Below are 22,850 nucleotides of genomic sequence, written 5' to 3'. Positions count from 1 at the left end.
AATCACTTTGAGACATGTTGTTGTGACATGAAGTGTATCATATGCAAGTTGTGTACATACAGAGATTTTATTTTTTATAAAGAAGTAATAACTAAGCAAAGATATGTATATATGAATTGTAAGTATTGATCTTTAGGCACGCTGACTTATTTAAAAATGGCCCCGTGAAACAGTTGGAGGGCCGGTGACCCCACAATGTATCAAGTTTGATAAGGATGTATGAAATCATGTGAATGCAATAAGAAGTAATTGTACAGAATTGTTTTGTTTTTTTAAATCGTCACACAATTCGGAGAGAAAATAAACTTTGAAATACTGTTCTGAACATGTGAGTGGTGTGTTTGCTCTGTGATGTGAATACCCGTGAGGTGAGCGCGGGGCGCGTGTGCCTGTGTCACTATAGGAAAAGCCAACAGGCGTCGCTGTTATTGCAGCATAGTGAGCCTCTGTCCTTGCCGCCCACCGAAGAAGGTCAGTTTAGTTTTTTCTTTTTTTCTTTTTCTTTTGTGAATACGATTTTGCTGGTGTGCTGCCAGAGCAGACGCCAAGGTTTTCTAGCAAATCACTCGAACACCTCATGCATATCAAGAGCGAACTCCCTCACTTTCTCTCATTTTCATGGACGTAATAACTGCATTTTACTGCCTAAGACCTGCATGTTAATGCAAGAATTAAAGATATGCTGAGCTTTCCATTAGGCATACATAAATCACCACCACCTGGAATGCGCGCACGGTAGATATATCGAGATTGACCATGCGTAAAGGCGCGTTTACTGTTCGCCTCCGAAGCTTAAGTCTAACCGCCGATAAACTTTCATCCACACGCAGTTTGTCAAAGAACAAGAAGCCTTTGTGAGAAAAATCCTCCTCCTATCCAGTCAGGATGTTTTTTTTTTCTTTTCTTGTCTATCTGCCAAATGCGCACGTTGCGCCACTTACATGATAATTTATGGGTTCAGGGAAATGTTCATAAGACATGAAATAAGGACAGAGTCTGTCCAACAAGCCGCTCTTGCGTGCCCTCATGTAATACACACTGTTGCTGGAGAATACATGCGACATTCCTGCCAGGGTAGCCTTTGACCCTGCAGCAGTCTGTGGAGGCACTGAGAGAGGGGGGGGGGGGGGGGGAAATTGTGGAATTGTGAAATTGTGGATCGTATAGCAGGAGGTTGCATAATTGATCTTGAAAAGGGGAAACGTGATGAATGCTCTTCAGAAAGCAGGCATACATTTTGGTTTAAACTGGTTGCTCATAATGCGGTGGTCACCGTTGGAAAGGTTATACACGACCTGCCTGTGTGAGGACGTGCCCATCCTCCTCCTAAGAAGGAGGGAGGGATAGGGAGAGAGAGAGAAAGAGAGAGAGAGAGAGAAGTTAGTGGACTGGGGTCCCCTCAGGTGTTTGGCTCCAGTCATGGCCGGGAACTCAGAGAAAGTACCGATCGCCTCGGCGGGACCAGAGGACCTGCAGCACTTCATGCCCCCGGTGAGTTTTCAGCTCATTGTGGTCGGATTATCCCGGGATATGGAGGCTTGTATGCCCGATAGAGAATACGGGACAGGCTACATCTGTAGGGGCCAGTCGGAAGTTTTGACCTTTCATATGGTGCATAAAGATGACCAAAAAACCCTACTCTGTAACTTTTCACTGCGTTTGTTTTTCAAGAATCAATATTCATCCAATCATAGGTCTAACTGGGTTGTCGGGTGAAAATACTTTGTTATCTACCAGGATGATGTTGTGTTCATGGAGATATGGTCATTTTGGGGTTTGTTTGTTTTACGGTAGGCCTACTCCGCCATGGCGGTGAAGCCCGCCGCCACCGGCCGCCTCCTGAAGGCCGGGATCGCGGTGCTCATCGCCGGTGCTCTCCTACTGCTACTGGGGGCAGTCGGAGCTTTCTACTTCTGGAACAACAACGAAAAACACGTAAGACAAAAATGTTAACGTCTCTCTTACTTTCCGAAAATGATTAGGGGGGGGGGGGGGGTGTCTTAGTTTCTTCTCATCCTAAATTAAATTTTGTTTTCCTCTGCAAAAGACAACTTCCACCAACATGGTTCATAAAGGAGCCCTTTGTCAGTGGACAGCAGTTCTGCCTCTGAGTCAGCTGTTTATTTATGTATCGATTGGTGACATACAATAGATGTTCTATTATTAAAATATTACAAATAAGATATTCAATGCAAACATCAATAAGCATTTGGAATGCCTGTTTTTCCAACAAAGTACAATTTTCAATCAAATCAAATGGAATCCGATCAGCTAAATAATTTGTTTTGTTCTGATGTAGTTTCACTACTTTCAAAACGCTTCTGCAATGAGTGTCACTATATACCAGAGAAGAAAACAGACTCAAACCCTGTTAAAATAATGCCACTTCATTGAAGAAATTCTTGAAATTAACTATTTTAAATTGGTGACAAGTGAAATGAAGTTGCCACTGGTAACATTTTTAACTTGTTGGAATTAAAAAGAGACTCAAGAGTTGTTTTTGCAGTGTAGCCAAACAGTAAAATGTAAGTGAAACACTCCAGCTCCATGGTGCAGTCTGCTTGGTGAATGGGGGCGTTGTGTGTGTGTGTGTGTGTGTATGTGTGTGTGCGTGTGTGTGTGTGTTTGCGTTGGAGGATCCTGGCAGGGTGGACGGGTGGTGGTGGTGTGGCCTCTTTGGTCCGGCTGATGCTCCAGGAGCAAGAGGTGGATGAGACCAGAGGGAAAATGTAGCTTTTCTGAGTGTTTTTTCTTCCAATATCAAGTTAGAAAATGCTATTAAGACACGATGAAAGGCTCGGCAGGGTCATCACCACCCAGAGCTGCACAGATTGTACTCTTCTGACCAGGTTTGAATGAATACGTGCGCCTGAAAGGGACATCCAGAAAAGAGAGGTAGTATGTGTGAGGGAAAAGTAAGATTGGAGAGGGAGCATGAGGGAGAGTGTTGAAAGAGAGGGGGCTGGAGGGGGGGGGGGCTCTCAGGACTCTCATACCTTACATGCCAGTCTGAAAATGTGTGTGTGTGTGTGTGTGTGTGTGTGTGTGTGTGTGCAGGTCTACAATGTCCACTACAGCATGAGCATCAATGGCAAAGTGGAGGAGGGTACGATGGAGATCGACTCGGCCAATAACATGGAGCGATTCAGCACCGGCAGCGGGGCGGACGAGGCCGTGGAGGTCCATGACTTTGAGATTGTGAGTTGGATCTAAAATAATCGGGTGAAAGCAGAAAAGCCTGACTCATCAACACGCTGGTCTGCACTCTCCGAGCAATTTGGAGAAGAGGTCGATCGGATTTGCTGAAACTTTAAAGACCCTTGTGGGGAGATTGCAGCAAGTAGTTCATGCCATCTCCCTTTGGGCCAGTCAGTGTCAAGATGCATCGTCCCTCCAATTTTCATTAAATGCAGACTCGTGGTTTTTGACCTTTAATTAAAGCACCCCAATCAGGCCAATCAAACTAGTGAAGCAGAACTTGTGGTCTTTACACTATTAAAACGTTGATCTTTAATCGATGCATCCCTGAGTGGGTCCCTAAATGTCATTCGATCAGCTGTGATGTTGCATTCGATGTACACATTTATAGCCACAGACTCACTGCAGAGTGCTGAGGACGACGCGACAAACGGAGAATTTCTGACTTGCAGCTTTTTGTTTGCTCTCTGGTCTCTCCAGGGCATCACAGGGATCCGGTTTTCAGGGGGCGAGAAGTGCTACATCAAGACCCAAGTGAAGGCCCGCCTGCCTGACGTGGAGGCTCTCAACAAGGACTCGATGACATTCGACCTGGTGGGTTGGGCCCGTCCGTCTGGGAATGAATGTCGTGTCCATTCTGTGATGTGATTTTGACGTGTTTTTCTGTGAACTCATCAACAGCACACTTCCACCTCAAGTTCTTCCTTTTTCCTTATATTTTACATTCCAGGACGTTAGCTTCCGGCCTACTTTTAAACTGTTAATTGTTACCAAATAATCTTATTGAGAAGTAATGGAAAGGGAGAACTTCTGGTGGGTATTTGTCTTTTCAGTCATGCTATTATCATGATTCTGTTAGGCCTCCATTTTGCTCTCTACAAGTCTTAAACAGAATGCCATGAAATTACGGTGTTCGTGTTCCCCAGAGGTTGAATCATACTGACCTTGTAGACAGCCAGACGTTTTCTCCAGCACCAGGTCTGCGTTTCAAAATGTGTACTGACCCAGTGAGATATTTCATCGTCCGCTAGATCAGGGGTTCTTAACCTTTTTGACCTCGGGGCCCAACTTTTCAAGTACAAAGTGTCCCGGGGCCCATTCTGACTATATGCATCAAAAGTGTCAGACAACCTGTAGGTCATACAGAAACAGAGCAGTGGGCCTTTGGAGTCAGTAAAAATTTAAGATTTTTGTCCGCATAAAATAAAAAAGTATCTTTCAGTATAAATAACTGCCGGTGGCTGTATCTGTACAGGTAAAGGACAGTATAGGGCTGTAACTACACTATCAGTGAACAACTGCCTCAAATTTGAAGAAGATTGGACAAAGTATGACCATTCTACAGAGTTTCTTCCATGAAGAGATCCAGGCGGAGCTCTAAAAGGACAATTGGAGACCCAAATGGACACATGGTAACCACATGATATTCTGACACACTAAAGGTGTTTCTCCCTTTATATTTTGATGTTATATTATTTTCCTTTTATTTTTAGCCTTTGCAAATTGCAAAAACTATGTATATATGGTCGAAGACATGGTGTGTGAGTAGCGGACTTGCTGTGCTTAATGGCTGCGACCGAGCGCACGAACGAGAATGAGAATAGCTCAGTTACGCAAACGTTGGTTGACGGCTTATGGAAGAGGAGGATAAGGTTTGTACTATAAGTACTCGCGTTTTCTGAAGGCAGTAGCTCCATGGTAACATCCGCTAGCACGTTGTCGGGTCTGTAATGTGTCTTTTTCCGTCGAAATGCTGCAAGATACGACTTGTAGCGGTTATGGCGACTTTCGATCGAAATCGATGATTTCTTTGCAAAGAAGAGGATTTTGGGCATGCTGGGATACCAAACACGGACATGTTTTGTGACGTATTTGCGCAAACAAGCCGTAGGAACGGAAGGGGAGGGGATCGAGGATGCCGGTGTTGAACAGGCAAAACCCTTGTTAAATAAATGAGATGATACAATGTGATGATCACAAAGACATTTATTATCATGTGTATGTAAACCTGCATACACAACAAGAAGCCCAACAGACTTTCCCACGAGCGTTGGATGTTTCGTCGCTACGTGTCGCTTTATTTTTGAAGGCTTCAGTGCTTCGTTTGATAGCATTAGCTCACATTCCACACACTGAGCACTCGGCTCTGCCTCGTTGCCTCCGTTCACAAAGCCGTACATAAGAAAGTCAGGGTTGTACTTGCACACACATTTAGACTTTTGGGGGGAATGGCACCACTGTCGTCTTCATTTTTTCTTTTTAATAACTTATCCATCACTTTCGCTACAGGCTAGCGGCTAGCTGAGTGTCTTCTTCTGCTTGTTGCAGCTTGTTAAACAACTGACTGACGCATTACCGCCACCAGGTGGTGGGAAGCTGTATTGTAACTGAGCGTCTCATGGATAACAGTAATATCTCTGGTGTCTTCAATTGATAACCTATGCGGTCCCGCGGCCCTCGCGGCCCACAGGTGCAAAACTGAAAGTTTTTCGCGGCCCTCTAGGTGGCGCTTGCGGCCCAATCATGGGCCGCGGCCCTATGGTTAAGAATCACTGCGCTAGATGTTAACTTTCTAAACCAAGAGGGTGAACATTAAAACTACTACACATCAGCATGTTAGCATTGTCACTGTGAGCACAGCTGTTAGCATTTAGCTCAATGCGCCGCTGTAGCTCAGCACAGTAACATAGCTTTTTTATTAATCAGGAAAGTATTGGACAGTTTGACTGCTTCTTTATTTAAATATATTATATCAGTAGTACTTAGTACTTCTAACAGTTACATCTGCAGATATGACCACCCGGTATTAACGACTTCTACACTTTCTAATAAATAATACAAGGTATGCCAGAGGAGGATACATAATGTAATCAATATATCTTATATTAGGCCATTTATGCAGCCAGTAGTTTCAAATTATAAACCCTTTGTCATACAAGTTCCCACTTCTGATATAAAGCTAGCGTATGATGAGGTATTAGCATGAATCACCCGAGCCAATGATAAACCTGGAACACATGGGTGATTTTTATGTGGGTTCCCATCACGTAACAGCTTGGTGGACTCAAAATAACACAACAGAGGACTGCACTGCATATACCGTGTGTGTGTGTGTGTGTGTTGTCATAACAAACACACACACACACACACACACACACACACACACACACACAACCGCCTGTGATTGTTCAATTGAGGCTGTCTGATAATTAAAACCATTTAGCTCTACATAAGCCTCACATTCACATGAATCCACATCACCACAATAGCCCACATCACCACAATAGCCCTGAACACGCACAAACAAACAAACAAATAAACACACAAACACACACACACACACACACACACACACACACACACACACACACACACACACACACACACGATTAATTATCACGCAGGGCTGCTCTTATTGCTTCTCTCTGCCTAAACAGATCATTTATTTGACGTTTGTGCTTTTGTGTGCATTTGTGTTATTGCCTCTCTTTGCCTCATAAATGATCGCTTGGCTCTCGTTCGTGTGTGTGTGTGTGTGTGTGTGTGTGTGTGTGTGTGTGTATAGAGACAGGGAGATGTTATAATGGTGGCTGCAGGCTGGTCATTTGCTATAATTTAGAGTGATGGCAAATATGGGTTCGATAAGCGCGCACGCACGCGCACACACACACACACACGCTTTGCCATCCAGAGAGAGCGGGTCAGATAAACTCTTATCAGTGGAGAAGGACCCTTGCTTTTATTTGTCCCTCCAGCAAATCATTTGAGCTGGGGAAAAAGAAGACGAGAAAAAAAAAAAAAAAAAACAGCATTTCCTAAAAGTTCCCTAAACACGGCTGTGGCTAGTGCAGTGCAGCCCTCAGGAACAAATGCCTGTGGGCAAACTCATCCCCACAGAATCCCCTTTATACCTGCAGGCTGTGGACACAGAGTATATTTATATATATGTTTACTTTAGTCTCTCCTCTAGAAACCTCATTAGTTTATCTGCAGAAACCTGAAAATGTAGGCCATCCTACCTCTCCTTCCCTTCAGATCTAGATGAGTCCTGACATTGCGTTTACAGCTAAATGTTAGTGCAAAGGGAAACTGTATGCTGAAGCCTGAAGGGCTTCCTATTTACTACATGATTTTATGTTGTTATGAGTAGCTTTAACAGCAGGCCATTAATGCAATCAGACTCGGACAGGATGCAGAGACGGCGGTCTATTTAAAGGGGAAGTCGAGTAACAACATCCATAAAACAAGTGTGCCATGACGCCGGATGCTTTGTTGTGATGCTTGTTTGCGTTTGCACCGGGGAGTCTGCTCACTTTCTCCTCATCTTCATCAAACCCCTGAAGGAGGACGAGGTGATGCCGGCCAAGTTTGAGGACGATCTGATCTGGGTGGCGGCTGACGCTCCCCTCTCGGACTCCGGCTTCCTCAGCAACAAGATAAAGGACTTGTGCGGAGACCTGCCAATATTTTGGCTCCGTCCCACCTACTCAACCAGTAAGCAATCACACAGCTCGCGGTAAAGATAATGAAATGCAAATCCAGCGAAGACTGAGAGTGAAACGCTCTATTTCCAAGGCCTTCTTTTCACAAAAGAAAAGAGGATATAGGTCAAACGGTCTCTAGAATTTCCATTTAACATCGCAGTTGTTGAAGCCACAGAAAGGACAACAAGCTTAAAAGAAAAGCAGAAGTCCTTTTGACGTTTCAGAGCTACCGAGTGTACAATTTTTCAAAAGTTCTCAAAACACCATTTTATTGTACTTCATCTGAGGACTTCAAAATGCTGCCAGAGAAACGGCTGTGCTATCAGGAGCCACATTAGTGCCACTCCGCTCCAAAATTTGGGCTGCTGTCAGATACTGAGACTGTGATGTGTGCAGGCGGACAGAGGGAGAGGAGGGCCGCCCCCCGCCAGCGGCGCCAGGCAGCCGGGGAGGAGGAAGAGGACGTGGAGGCAGAGTTCAACCCGGAGAACCCTTATCAGGTGAGTCACACAGACACACTCTTCTTCTTCTTCGGTTGTGTTTAGGTCCCACTGCAGCGCTCGCGACTGTCCGCTCGGATCTGAGGGCCACCTGAGAAGGCTTTAAAAAAAAAAAAAAAGAGATCCTCACAGCTGTGTGCGAGCAGCAGCAGATGCCGGGGTCACGGTGGAGGGGCCCGGATTGTCACTGCAAATCTGAGTGTATGCGTGGGTGTGTTCTCTATGTGAGGCTGCCTGTCCAAAGCTTTCAACAGTGTATAAATAATTCCACAACATCTCCCCCCCGCTCCCCTGCTGCAGCCCCCTTTGCCCTGCTGAGCACACACAGACTCCCACACATACACACCCCCGTGCCCTCCATCCTCACCTCTTATGTTGGGCCCCATTTTTCCTAATCCCCCCCCCCCCCGTTACACACTCCTGACAACCACATTTGAAAAAGAAAATATTTGACAACAAAAAACCCACATCTGACAACATCCCCTCCTTTTAAAAAAAATTGGTTTGAAACCAGCCTTCTCTGCCCCTAAAGACGTTCAGCATCACGTGTCTGTCCGTCTGTCTGTCTCCACCCCAGAGAGGTCTCGAGGGCGAGCAGGGCGCCATGAACATCGACCCCATGCTGGACCACCAGGGCGTGTGCTGCAACGAGTGCCGTCGCGGCTACACCCACTGCCAGAGGATCTGCGAGCCGCTGGGAGGGTACAACCCGTGGCCGTACCACTACCGGGGCTGCAGGGTGGTCTGTCGGGTCATCATGCCCTGCAACTGGTGGGTGGCACGCATTTTGGGTCTGGTGTAAACAACCCCCCCACCCACCCAACCGGGACATGGTGGGAGTCCAAAGCTGGGGAAGAAACTCGGGAGGGATTGGGTTCCAAGGGAGGGGGGGCTTCTTATTGTCACCTACCTTGTAGTTACACGTCGGTCCTAGCAAATGAAATGAACAGCGTCAGTAACTGTGCCCACACATTAGAAATGCACGGTGCAGAATCTAGGACAGACATGTAGAAGCACACTGCACAGCTCGTCTTATTACAAGAGGATTCAGAGCCGCACAACATGCTGGCAAGAGAACAGCGGTTCTGGTATGAAACACCCAAACTGACCCGTTTTCACTTAAATGCATTGATCTATTGACACCTGCATGGATTTCACATTCTGTATAACGCCACCCATTTATCCGTAGGAAAAGCGTATGTAATTTGTAGAGCTTGTAATTGTTCCTTTCACTGTTTGATGTAAATAAATGTATCGGGCGCAGTGTATTTCAATAGCAGTCGGCTGGCTGAAATAGAACCCATTGTTTGTGTCACGAGGAATATTCTGGACTCTCATTCAAACAACGTACTGTACGCGCTCCCACAAACTCACATCTGCCTTGAAGAAGCTCATCTCAAAGTGCAATATCAGTGAATAAACTTATTTTTTAAGTAAACCTTATCGTGTCACTTTTTCTTTCCTGTGTGTGATTGACCTGATGACTTTCATATCCTGTAAATACATATTGCTTATTATTTATCATTGGGTTTACTTGGGAACAGCCCCTCCCCCTCAAAGACACGTCTCAGTTTGTAGAGATGTGTCACATCTGTATCGCTGCTCCAAAGGGATCAGCGGAGTGAAGTTTCCAGAGTCCTTTTATGTGAGAGTTGCAGCTCTAGAACTCTTTAATGAGACTAAAGACTCTGTAGCCGTCACGCTCCCAGATCTTACCCACGATGCAAAGCGCTTAGCTCCTTTTGATGTCACAGAGCCGCCCCGGGCGGGGGTAGGGGGTAAGGATGGGGGCGGTGGGTTTGTGCTGGTGTGTGTGTGTTATGAAGCTCAGAGTTCCATCCAGAGCCACAAACGGGGTGTTTGATCGTCACGAGAGATGAAACGATGTGTGATGAATTTAACACTTAACTCAGTGTGAGAGGCTTGATGATGCAGTTCGGAGGCTGATCCATATTAATGCTCTCTTGCCGCGGCAGGACGCCCCCTCACTGTTACAGCTGCCGCATATATGTGGTAGGAGAGGGTGCGGAGGGGGGGTGGAGTGGTGATCTCCGTGTGGAAGATCACCACTCCACCTCAGGGCCGCGTCCTCGCCTGCTGGCCAAACAGCTCGGGGGCTTCTCCTCCTCATCGTCGTCTTGATACCAATCGAGTACGTAAACCATGACCCTCGAGCTGTAAGCCATATCTGAACCGCCCCGCGCTCATATCAGTGATGCCACATTTCATTGCTCCCAGCACATAATCACAGAGCAAGGCTCTCCGTCATAATGTATTGCTGTTTGTTTTCTTCTCCATCTGGAGGATCCCTTCCAACCCGTCCTAAGCAGTTTCCAGAGACAACGGACCATAAAACGCGAGACAAAGTTTGTGAGCCAAACAACAACTCTTTTATTTACACCGAAGCTTGAATCACAGAGGGAACGACCGGTGCTAAGCCGCTGGCTGACACGCCACACACATTCCAGAGAAGCCAGTCTGCAAAGGACTGCTGTTGACTTTTTTTTTACCGAGCGTACAGGAAAAAAAAAGATGAAGCTGCATGAGCCGAGAAAAGCAATCATCGCTACCAGTTAAACATCTCAACCGGTCCTTATTTTTTAACAACTTTACATTTTTATACAAGTGCTGATAATAGGAAGTCATGAAAGGCCCCTGAAATAGAAAAGCTTGTGGGCGTTTATTGAGAAAAGCAAAGGAGGCAGAGGAGAGGAAATGATCTGAAAGCTCCGTCAGTCACAACTTTAATCCAGACTTCCCTTTATAGTCCGTTGGCCTTTAAAATCAGATATGTAAATCAATCTGTTCAACCGATGGGTCAAATGAACCGACAGCATCGGGTAGCAAGTTATTGCACAGCGTGGGCCACGGGGGGGGGGGGGGGGGAACACCGAGTCTCCCTGCACTTGGCGAGCAACAGCACAACTGAGGGGTCACGGAGCCTGCAGGGCAACGAGCACTCGCTGGAGTTCAGACGGATAAATGAGAAGAAAGAGGGGGGGGGGGGGGGGCTCAGTACTTCTTGAACTCCACGTCCTCCGGTGGGTTCATCTCCACTTTTCTCTTGCCCACATCCACCCAGTTGGTGCTCAGGACTGTGCCGCCGGACTCCATCTGCACAAGGGATGGGGGGGGGGGGGAGACAATGCGGCAGTTATTGCAACACCTTCTCTCTGATTGAAGCGGCTCAAACGAGCCCCCGACAGCGTCATCGATTCCACACGACAAAGTATTGATGAACACGGTTGAAGTTCTCACCAGCAACTCATTTTTCATTTTCTCGTCATTCCACAATGAACTGTGAAAGTCAAATAATTCAAAAAGGCTGATTTGCACAGAAGATGACCTTTTATTCTCCTCGAGGTCTTCAGCTCGGGGTCGTTTGAACCAAACGCAGAGATGAATGTTTAAACACGGCCAGCTTTAGGCTGCGTGTAGGGAATGACATCGAATCCTTTTTGTAAGTGTAGCATTGTACTCCAGCATCGGGAGATCAGATCGTTAGTAACCCAGAATGCTGATTGTCCCCCCCCCCCCCCTCATCAATCAACATCTACTCGTAATCATCATGCGCACATCCTTCTGTACACATAAATGCACTCTGAAGGAAGCTCGTTAACTAGATAATCAGTCCACACTACATGTGTTGGATTCCAGACCTCCTTATACTAATACAGCCCCTACGAAGCAACCGAAGCCTTTCAGGACATCGTTCGTTTATGGATGGCAATGTCGGTCTTTCGACCACTTTGGTCTAGACGGAAATATCTCGACAGCTATTGGATGGATCGCCATGAAGTGATGCGCAGACACTCGTGTTCCCCCCGGAGGACGAAGTCTGCCGGCTTCGACGATCCCCTGACTTTCCTTTGAGCACCACCGTGAGATTGACATCGACGGTGCAGATAGAAAAGTCTTGACAACAATCGGAGGGATCGCCATGGAATGTGCTTCTCACACGGATGAACTCAGGGCAAAACATCAATTTGTTGAATATTTTATGGATACCTGCAAAACTAATGCCATTGCCATCAGCCTCAGCTGTACTCTGTGTTTAGTGCTCATTTGCAGATGTTAGCATGCTAGGACGCTGGAACTAAGATGGTCAGCATGAGCATGTTAGCATATTAGCATAACAGATGTGGTCTCCGTCCTTTCCTTGGGGCTTATTTCTGAGTTGCTCGGGTTGGAGAGTTTAAAACTTTGTAAAACGTAAGTTTATTTTGGAAGCTTTAGGAGGCCAACGCTGCTTTGCCCCAATGCAAGTAGTTCTGCTGGAGTTCCCGAATCTCTATTACAGAGGTGGATAGCGCAAAGGTAGCATGACCCGTAGCCCACGGGGAGGGCTACTAGAACACTGGTTGAAGTGATTACTAGCGAAACAGACTCGTCACTGAAGCGCGATACTTACAAAGGACTTGTTCATGGCTCGCTTGACCTCGTCCGTGCCGTCGCAGTAGATCTGCTGGAAGAGCTTGTTGAGCGCCGCGTCTCCCTCCAGCTTATCGGTTTTCTCCTCCTCGCCGATGTCCACCATCACCTTGTCCCAGTTGCAGGCAGAGTGGGACGAAGGGTACTGATCTGATGGAGAAGGGGGAACCAAAATGTCAGGCTACAGCTCGCGTAGTTTCAATTAGGACCAAGTCAGAGGGATTTCAAACCAGGAGAGGCCGTTTGACGAGACGGTAAGCAGAGCTCTTCAATCACACGGAAAACAAACAGGTTCATTGAGATTTTAACTGTGTGCAGTTTAATACCTCGACTTCTATCCTCGAAATCACCCGGAGACGTTTTAACTGAATCTTCAGACTCTGAAGGATCACATTGCGATTTGATTTCCATATTTTCAGGATGCATTACGCCCACTGTAATCCCAACAAGAGATGGAGAGCGGGAAGTGTAATCCAGACGCAGATTTACATAAAGACAGCGCCAGACACACACACAGCAGACACATTCAGGCCAAATGTGGACATGCGGCAATGTGATCCCATGAAATCAGATGTCAAAAATCATGTTTAAATGCAACAGTAGTCCGAGCTATGAGATGAGCTGGTTGTATGGAAAGGATGGTTTGGCTGCTCACTTAACTTTTACTCGCCCTTCCACCCACACACACACACACACACACTTACATAAGTAATTAATCCTGTCAGTAATGGCAACGTGTGGGCTAAAATACTGAGTCATATTCTGCTGTCATACATTTCCCTCTCCCTGTATACTTTCGCCGTCAGACTAATGAAAGACTCTAGCAGGGCTCGGCTGCCCACTCTCATTTAAGTGCAGAACAGACAAACACAGGAGCTCATATTGATCTTTGCAGAGAGAGCGAATGCGCAAGAGACAGAGAGATAAGAAGAGGGTGAGCGAGGAGCAGGAGCAGAGAGATGAGAGCAGAGACAGGAGGATAGTTGAGGGGGAAAGAGTGTAAATGCAGAGGCCGTGGACTGACTTGGATCGAAGTGTTTGATGTTGGACTCCTGTCCCTCTCCCTCCAGCATCTCCCATCTCATGGCATCTGTCTTCTTCAACTTGAACTCCACCTGATGAAGAAGAAGAAGAAGAAGAGGTAATAAGGGAGATAACAAAATGATAGTCTGTGTTGCGCGGGACAAAAATAACACTTCCATTAAAGTGACACCCTCAAAGTGCAGGACATCAGATCATTATTGAGGCCAGAGAGGCTGTCTGCTCAGAGCTCGTCGTCAACTCATTCTGCGAGTGAGTGTGAGTGTGTGTGTGTGTGTGTCTGTGTGAGAGACATCAGGGATATGTGGGGGCACAGCTCAATCTCGAACCTCACTGACAGACATACTGCACTAACGAGATGCCTGTCAGCCAGAGGGCCAGTGTGAGAGACGGAGCGGGCGGGCGGGAGGGAGGGCGGGAGGGAGGGAGGGAGGGAGGGAGAGAGAGAGGGGGAGGAGGAGGGGAGAGATCCTAATTCCACACAGCAGCATCTGATCCAAATCATTACACCGGGAGAACATGGGAGCAGAGGAAAACAATGAGGGGAGAGAGGACATGGACACACGCTTGTAACACTGAGCCGCATTGACAGCCCGCATTGACGAGACCCCCCCCCCCCCCATTAATGCCACGCATGTGCGTTTGATATGTGCGCATGTGAAAGACAGCGCTGGTGATGTCGGTGCAATTAAGGAACATTTCTGCTCTGCTGGGCGATGTGATGATTCATTTATGAGGGTGCCAAGAGGAGAGGAGGAAGACGAGGTCGGCAATGAGGAGGGCCGACTCTGCACCGGGGAGAGAGAGACAGAGAGAGAGAGGCGAGGAGTGCGAGGATGCAGATTGAAACGGCACCATCGCTGCCGCCTTCTCCGGGGAGGTGATGAGCCGGCGCGAGCGGCGGCTCACTGATGGATCGCTTGGGTGCGTGTCAGCGCTTTCTGCTCCGCAAATAAAAATAAGTTGCCTCTCTCTCTCTGTCTCTCGAGGCATCTGCACAGTGTCCGAAATTAACTTTTTGTTTTTGGGCTCACCTGCGAAGGCGGCCGAGAGACTAAAAAAAGATCTCTGCCGAGAATACAGGTCGCCTTCCAAATAATTCATACTCATCCTTCAAAATGTCTGTGTCACCCAGCTTTTGGTGAGTTTGTGCATACGATCTGATGCTTTGAGGTAATCTTTTCCGACATCAGAATTTCCAGAGGGGGGGAGACAACCTGACACCCACCCCCACACACACACATACACACTTCACGCTGTGATTAACAAGGTGTGAGGAGGTGAGAAAGGAAGCCGGTTGTGAACTGCACAAGAGAGCCCAACACTATTGCCTTCCAGGAGAGACGGCATGTAAATGCGAGTCGTTATATATATTGCCCATATTTAAATTATTCATCACGCCTTGGCCCTCGTTTCAACCCGATCTCAAATGTGGCCGTTTGGAGCAGCCGTGAACATTTTTGTCTTCCGATGAGGTCGAACGGCACGTTGTAGGAACTAGATCTTTTGAGCGTAACCCGGTCTCTACAGTAAGCGTTACTGTACATACGGGAGCACAGAGGCTCCTTTGAGCTCGGTTCGGGGTCTCGTGGTGCTTTCCAGACTTCAGTATGTATCAAAGTGCTGATTTGCCAACCTGCTCTAATGGCTGACAGATACTTGGCGATCAAGCTAACGCGGCCTTTGCAGCAGCGCTTGTGATTCTGATTATGCAGGGTTGGATTTCTTTAGATCTTATGTCTTTTAATTATTATTTTTGTTTATCTTGTGGATGAGCAGTTACACATTTAAGTCGAGATGACACGGAAAGAAAAATGCCTTTTCAACCCTTTTAGATCACATTCCTAGTTATACTATGCACCCATTTGAAAACATATGACAACAAAAGAACAAAAAAACATCTATTTTCTCAATTTGTTTTTTACATCAAAATCCAATCAATCGGTGGCAAAACCTGTGGTTCCTCAAATGGCCACTCGAGAACCCGGCTCAATCGGGTGCTGTTTTAAATGGATCTGTTAATGATCATCGAGGTTTCAGAACAGGAACGGTAGACAGAGGAAATGAAATGTCTTAAAATTACCATCCAGCTTTGCAGGTGCCACAAATTGTGTTTAATTGCTGTCGTGTGAAGTGCAGCAGGACTCGAGCCGCGGCCCCCCGTGTGTGCTTCTCTGCGTGCTCCTGGGCCATACAACATTAATCTGCTGCCACATCTGTGCTTCCTGGCTTCTAAGGGACATGGCAGGCCAGGCGCCGCGTGTGTGTGTCTCTTTGTGTGTGTGTGTGTGTGTGTGTGTGTGTGTGTGTGTGTGAGACAGGCGAAAAGATGGCTCGTAAAGGGATGTGACAGCAGAGCCACATTCGGGGGCCACCACCCACAGGACCCTTGGGCTGGACAATACAATACTGCACTACACACACACACACATGCTATTTACAGAAGGGCACTGGGGTCCCGTGTCGTTTGTCACATGCGTTTGTAACCATTTCACCCCCCCTCCCCCGCCACAACTCCTCACCCAGCATCATCTCCTTTCTTCAGATCCCCACGGATTTCAAAACAAACTTGGCAAGAAAGACTCATGAATGAAATAAATATAAACATTCTTAGACGTTGACAACCGTGGAAATTAAAGAGCGGAGACGCCACTTTTGCTATTTGCCAAAAGGAGATGAGTTTAGAAGTGAGTGAACGAGCGTGGAGCCCAAATTGCGTCGAGTGTGCTTGTGTGCGTGCGAGTGAGTGTGTGTGTGTGCGCGGCAGCCGTCTGTTCTGATCAAACACACTGGTGTGTAATTGGCTCCCCGTTGTCGCGGTGACCCCTGCGGTTGGAATGTCTGTCGTGGTGGAGGACAGGAGGACGCTCTGACGATGATGTGCTACAGACGACGCTCTCACTCTCTCTCTCTCTCTCTCACACACACTGTAAATGGCACAAGTGTGTTGAGAGATTACTGTTCAGCCTCTGTATGTGCGTGCGTGTACGTGCTTGCACACTCAAGCCTGGCTTAGCCTCCCTCTGCTAAGTTGTCTTTAAAGACAGCGGGGAGATGAAGCGTAAACATTGTGGAGCGAAGAGTGCAGGGCAGCCTATTACAGAGACAGACAGGCCGACAGTGGTTGGGAATCAACAGCTCTGAGGGCAATGCTGCTTTTCCTCTCTTCCAAATGCTCATTAGGGATGCATGCCAATCTGGGGGGGGGGGGAAACTTGATTTGCTGATGCAGTTCCTCATTTGAATGTCTCCCCCCGCCCCCCCCCCCCCCAGTGGCTCCTTGGCTTCACAAAAATGAAACGGCTCCAAAACATTTAATGAGACGCGCATTGAGAAAGCAGGCTGAGTTTACAGTGGGGCTCTCACATTTGCCGAGCACGTGTGCACACACGTTTCACCTGTGGAGTTTTGAGGTGCCGTTATGCAGTCTTGAACATTTGAATGCTGCCAATGAGGGCTTATGAGCTCCGTTGTGTGTGTGTGTGTGTGTGTGTGTGTGTGTGTGTGTGTGTGTGTGTGTGAGTGAGAGAGTGCAGGGGCCATGTGTACCGTAGGAGCCCAGTGGACCAGGGAACAGGCAGGGCTTTGTGGGAGAGGAGGAGGTTTTGAACACACACTTTCTCGTTATCCAAGAGAGGTAGAGGTATGTGTGCATGTGTGTGTGTTTGTATGTACGCAAGACAGAGAGAAAGGCAGACAGAAGGTGTGTGTGTGTCTGTGACAGGGCAGGGAGAGGCAAAGACCATAAATGAGAAAGAAAGAGGTAAAAAAAAAAAAAAAAGCCGAAAGATACCGCAGAGTGAGACGAGTGAAAAGTGCAAGACCATCTTCAGCTGTGGTCTCTGGAAGACTGAGCCCTTGTTTAAGCTGCAACCCATGTGCACCTCTGGTATGCAGTCTCTGCTGTTGCCATGGAAAAGTGAGGTTTTTTTCTTATTTTGAGAGGGGGCAGTTTCCGTGCAGGTCAGTCTCCACTCGGCAACGTGTAGCCGGTGGATATAATGCACACGATATAGATGTCAGGTTATGTAATGCCACCGATCTATTGTTTCTGCTGCCGTGGCACCATGCAGCGTATATACTTCCAGCACCCGTGATCATGCTCGGCCCTTTCATTCCCCCGCGGCCTCGCTGGGAAATAAACTAGAATAAATGTCCTCGAGGCTCTGTGGCCTGGGCTGGTTTGGGGCTGTTGATACCATAGTATATCTTTTCAGGCTGTTGATGTAAACCCTTGTTTTGTTATGCAAATATAGATCTAATAATAAAATAATAATAATAATAATAATAATATATAGGGCTGGGGATTGTTAGAATGATATTGGGTTTTGGTACCGCTGCTTTAGCTGGTGAACACAGTGGAGCATTTATCAGCTAAAGAGCCAGACATCTACCTCAGAGCTGCTGGAGACCAAAAAACGGAGCTAATGGCATCGGACTTGCGCTCAGTTGGTAGCGACATGTCGATGTTGCGCTCACAACCTATTTCCGCTGCTCCGAAGTGGCCAAAAGAAATCCATTCTTAAGTTGTTTTAAGTTTATTGTCATATACATTTACACATATACGAAAGTTGTCCTCTGCATTTAAACCATCCCTAGCTTATTGGGAGCAGTGGGCAGCTGAGACGCGCCCGGGGAGCAGTTACGGGTTCAGTGTCTTGCTCAGGTAGCAGCCAAGGATCGAACCGCCGACCTTGCGGTTGCCGGAGACCCTCTCTACCCAGTGAGCCACGGCCGCCCAGGTTTGAATATGACAGACTGTTGAAACCTGTTCAACAAAAACGACTCTTGTTTTACAGTTTTAAAAGCCCAAAATCACTGAAGTTACTTCGGCTGTTTAAAATCACGACAGTGAGCCTGTTACAGAATGCACTGTTCTGTCTTTTGAGATGAGATTTATATAAAGCGTAAGACATTTATTTCACTCATTTACCTCAGCATCCAAGAGACACACCGGCTGTATCAATATCATCTCCAATCCGCTCGACTCGTGTAGGTGGCTTGTGCAAATTTGGTTCGTCTCGCTGCATCTCTTTTTCATTTCCATAAAGGTCGGACATAACTGCTACTAGACATTGCTATACCATCATTTTATGAGCAATAAACTTTTTCTTCTCATGTGGGATTCAACTTTGGTCGAAGTTAACTTCGTGGAGTCGGCATCACTGAATTATCATTTATTTCCCAGACTCCCGTGGATGAACTGCATCTGGAGGGCAGTCCCGGGCTGAAGTCCAGGAAGTGAATACACTGTGAGCCGCTGCCTTCAGCGGCACTCACACAATTGGCGCTGCGCTGCCCGCTGGGTCCATCGCACATCGCAGCAAAAGCTTTGACCGCCGCCGCGACAACATGACGTGGCTGCGCCGCGCAAGCCTCCGGAAAGAACGGGCATCAGTTGTGCCGCTGCTGCGTTCTGTGCGAAAGGCCCCTTCAGTGAACGAGGAGTTAAATAAATGCAGTTGAAGCAACAAAAGCATCGAAAACTGCAGCTCGCATTTGCGTTTTCTTAGTAAATCTGCCCTAATGTTGTCAAAACGTCTGCTTTAGATGAAACCAGATCATAGCTTTGCCCTGACGTTCAATAACACAGAATATAAAGTGGACAACCTGTGTGAAGAGCCAATAAATGGTTAACTGGTTAATTATCTTTAACTAAGCATACTTTACTTTTTCGTTGAGTTACTTGCAATCGGATACAACTTAAGATAGTTTGGAAGATGCCGTCCGAAATAAAGTGTGAGATCAGAACAACAGTTCTTAGGAATAAACAGCATCCCCATGGAAGAGAGCAGAGCTATACGTTGCACTTGCATTGGCAAGACCGGAGCGATCAATCACCTAAAAGACGATTTCTATCTCCTTAATGATAAAAACAAACAAACAAAACAAATCACACAGAACCTGCCTCTTGATCTGCAGGCTAAAAGCTGACAGTGGCCTAAACCCTGAATCAGCACACTCGTTAGCCCACTTCCTCTATAATGCACACGAATTAGTCGATAGTAGAAAATGCCCTTCCAACTTATTAGGCCCATAATCACCTAACGGGGCTGAGGAACTCTTACCGAGTATAGCCCTGATAAATCTGTGTGTGTGTGTGTGTGTGTGTGTGTGTGTGTGTGTGTGTGTGTGTGTGTGTGTGTGGGGTGTAGGAGTGCGGATTTGTGTGAATCTCCTGTTCAGAAGAACTCCGCGAACATCCCCACAGGAGCCACACTGTATCCAGCCGGATTGGATTTCTTTCCCCATTTCTACTCCAGCTACAGTGAGCGTAGCCGGCATTAAGGAATTATAGGTAGCGACAGCCTACTTTAGGCTGCTTTAAATTATTAAAGACATTTGAGATGTTAATCTCAGAGTGGTAATGATCTGTCAATTTCTGTGAGCTGCTTAAATTACCATCTGCATGCTTTTCCTCTTTGCTGTCTTCCCTATCTGACAGCATTTGAGTCATTAACATTTTTAAGGAAGACACAAAGAATCATTCATGATCAGCTATTAAGACAATAAAAGCCGTAATACACATAGATAATGTCGTGTCGCGTGATGCTATCGGGCAAAATGACCGTTCAGAGACTAGAAGCATATTTAGAGTGCAGCGCATTCCTCCAGTGTGTGACATTACTGCATCTCATTGTCTGTACAGGGACATAAAGCATGTTTAACAGTCTGCTGCTCTACTGCCGAGTGTCTCCACTGGGATGGAAAGACTGCCACGGACTTCCCACATCGACTCCAACAGATTCTGTTCAATTTTGATTTGATTAGGAATATTTGAGTTGCAAAACCAAAGCGTGGTTATGAAGGAGATTCTTAAGAGAACTCGTGCTGTGAATTGTAACCTGGTACATTATTAACTAGAGTCACCGCCTCCGCCAATCGGTCGGGTTGCAGTTCACATCCATGTCTGTCCAAAATATCATCACTTCATCAGTTGATCCTTTTAGACACTTCTGTGATATTGTCATGATTAGCATAGGAATTATTGAGTTATGGCCAACTATGTGTTTTTGGAGGTCAGAGTGACCTTTGACCTCCAAATTCTAAATTAGTTCATCTGTGAGTCCAAGTGGACCTTTGTGCCAAACTTGAACAAATTGCCTCCAGGTGTTCTAGAGAATAAACTGAATCCCAAAACATTTATGCCGCATACAAATATTGAAACTCCAGATATTCCAGACATGACCAGTTGTATCCTGGCAGCATCCAACTGCTTACTTTGAGAACATTGTATCATCTCAACTTACTCCGTCGTGGTCACTGTGACCCGAGAAAGGACAAAAGGCAGCAGGTTGTTCTTTTTTTGTCCCGTGCGCTCAAACATCAGAGAAGCCTCGATGAGCCTTTTAGTGCACAATGGCCCATTAAACAGAACAGGTGTAATTGAAAGCGTGCGGGTCTGACGGTTTGTTTCTGCTTCGCGAGCAAGTCATCTGTCACAGCATTAATGTCTGTCAGAAATGTGTCAACTCGTCAAAAACGTATGACAAAATGTTAAACATGCCATTTCCTTCCTAAAAAGTGGACTCCCTGTTGATGGAGGAAGTTTCACCGGCACACTTACTGGAGCAGCTAAAGTCAGCGTGACTGGGATACCTTGGTGGTGAGGATCTTGAAGTTGCTCTGTTGAGGGATGATGGGGAACAGCAGCTGGAGGTCCAGGTTGTAGTTCTCCCCCGACGCCAGCTGTATCGTGGCAGAGAGCTGAAGAGACCACAGACAGCAGACATTAGGCGATGAGGTAAATCATACCGTAAGACCTGACATTTCTGTTCAGAATTAAATTTCTGAGTTGAAATTGTAGCATCAATATTTTCATTTGACTTAACTGCAGCTTTTAGAAAACACACCAATCAAAAATATAGAAAAGGAGTGTGTGTGTGTGTGGGGGGGGGTTGTCAGCTTGTCCACGAGAATAATCATCTGATGAGGCTGGTTTGTCGGCCGGTTTAGAGGGACGTGGACAGAGGCTGGGGCCCAAATCTTCAAACCCCTTCTTGGCAAAAGCTGCCTTCGTAAAGAAAGTACTAAAGCCGAATAACTCAGCGGTTATCATCTCATCTCATCAGTACGTCACTTGGACTTAAAATCGTTTGCAAAATCAACACCTACCGCCTCACTAAGGCCACGTACACACTACTCCGTTTCCATTTGAAAACAACGATGTTTTGTTACGTTTACACTGAGTGTCCACACTACGACGGCGTTTTCGAGCACCGAAAACGGATACGTTTGAAAAAGGCTCCCGAGGACGGATACGTTTGAAAACTCCGGGGCTGCGTCTTCGTGTGGACGGTTGAAAACAGATACATTTAGAAACGATGACGCCCACACCCGCGTTCACTACTTGATTGGTTCTTAGCAGTCACGAAGTGTCCTTCCCTGATTCGTCACTCACCTATCACGTGACCCTTTACCGGAAGCTCACAAACAATAACATTGATTATCGATCGACTACCAAGTTAATTAAACATGGACAACTGATTACAGGTGTTGCTGACCTTGTTGTCTTTACCAGCAGCTGTTGTTCAGTTAAAGTCTGCATTATTACGGAGGAAGCAGCTGTTATTGGTGAAATTAGCGACCAGCAGCGTTATCAGCCCTACGGAGCGGACGTCTGAAGTCACGGTTAGCGGCTTTAGGGAGGGTGATGGACACAAAACGGAGGACTTTCCTTTTCTTATTCATGCTTATTTTGTTCTGCACAACTATTGTGAAGTCCACAGATGAACTATAAAGGAACAAAACATGAATTGCTCTCCAGTAGACAGAGACTTCAGCCACCAGCAGAGCTACGAGTGACAACAACAAAACCGAGAGGAAACGAGTGAGAGACGTGTGTTGACCACATGTATGACCCATAACCGAGTAAACCTTCATGTGCAAGTGTTGATTTTAAAGTAAATGTGAGCGAGAGAGATAAAGACAAAGTCTGCAAAATAAAACTTTCCACGAAATGTGTCTGTTTGAGTTTATAGAGGAAGATTTTAGAGAAGATCTTAAGTATCAAATACAACCGTTCATTAGTAAAGACTTTATTACTCTGTCGTATTTTTTTTTCAACCAAGCAACCAATCTACTTCCTGTTTACACCGGCACCATCATGCCCAGTGTACGTGAATAGTCACGTGACATTCGTTTTCAGGCGTTTTAGTCTGGACGGAGATCATTTAGAAAACGATGCTGAAAAGCC

At 46.5% G+C, this 22,850-nt stretch overlaps 2 protein-coding genes across 3 annotated transcripts in view; one reads left to right on the top strand and one right to left on the bottom strand.

The window, feature by feature from the left end:
- The first annotated feature begins 1,393 nt into the window (after nt 1–1,393).
- LOC306789055 (leukocyte cell-derived chemotaxin 1-like) lies at nt 1,394–9,591 on the top strand. The gene is made up of 7 exons (XM_079284821.1): nt 1,394–1,491; nt 1,795–1,935; nt 3,058–3,198; nt 3,679–3,792; nt 7,542–7,692; nt 8,079–8,182; nt 8,760–9,591. The coding sequence occupies exons 1-7, from the start codon at nt 1,420–1,422 to the stop codon at nt 8,982–8,984; spliced, it is 948 nt and encodes a 315-aa protein (XP_079140947.1). The 5' UTR covers nt 1,394–1,419; the 3' UTR covers nt 8,985–9,591.
- A 964-nt stretch (nt 9,592–10,555) lies between these two features.
- The window catches only part of sugt1 (SGT1 homolog, MIS12 kinetochore complex assembly cochaperone), a 19,790-nt gene continuing 7,495 nt past the window's right edge, over nt 10,556–22,850 (bottom strand). For both annotated transcript variants that reach the window (XM_079284818.1, XM_079284819.1), the window contains exons 10-13: nt 21,254–21,361; nt 13,638–13,728; nt 12,594–12,763; nt 10,556–11,296 (exon numbers count right to left, since the gene is read on the bottom strand). In XM_079284818.1, the coding sequence (XP_079140944.1) occupies nt 11,195–11,296; nt 12,594–12,763; nt 13,638–13,728; nt 21,254–21,361 (471 nt within the window). In that variant the 3' untranslated portion in view covers nt 10,556–11,194. The remainder of the gene's footprint in view (nt 11,297–12,593; nt 12,764–13,637; nt 13,729–21,253; nt 21,362–22,850) is intronic.

Source organism: Melanostigma gelatinosum (assembly GCF_949748355.1).
Source record: "Melanostigma gelatinosum genome assembly, chromosome: 15".
Lineage (NCBI taxonomy): Eukaryota > Metazoa > Chordata > Actinopteri > Perciformes > Zoarcidae > Melanostigma > Melanostigma gelatinosum.
The sequence above is the reverse complement of the archived record's forward strand: the minus strand, read 5'-3'. Positions and strand labels throughout refer to the sequence as shown.

Coding starts and splice junctions, on each gene's coding strand:
- LOC306789055 (XM_079284821.1), top strand. CDS start 1,420: ATGGCCGGGAACTCAGAGAAAGTACCGATCGCCTCGGCGGGACCAGAG. Junction 1,492..1,794: donor TGCAGCACTTCATGCCCCCG/GTGAGTTTTCAG, acceptor GTTTTACGGTAG/GCCTACTCCGCCATGGCGGT. Junction 8,183..8,759: donor ACCCGGAGAACCCTTATCAG/GTGAGTCACACA, acceptor TCTCCACCCCAG/AGAGGTCTCGAGGGCGAGCA.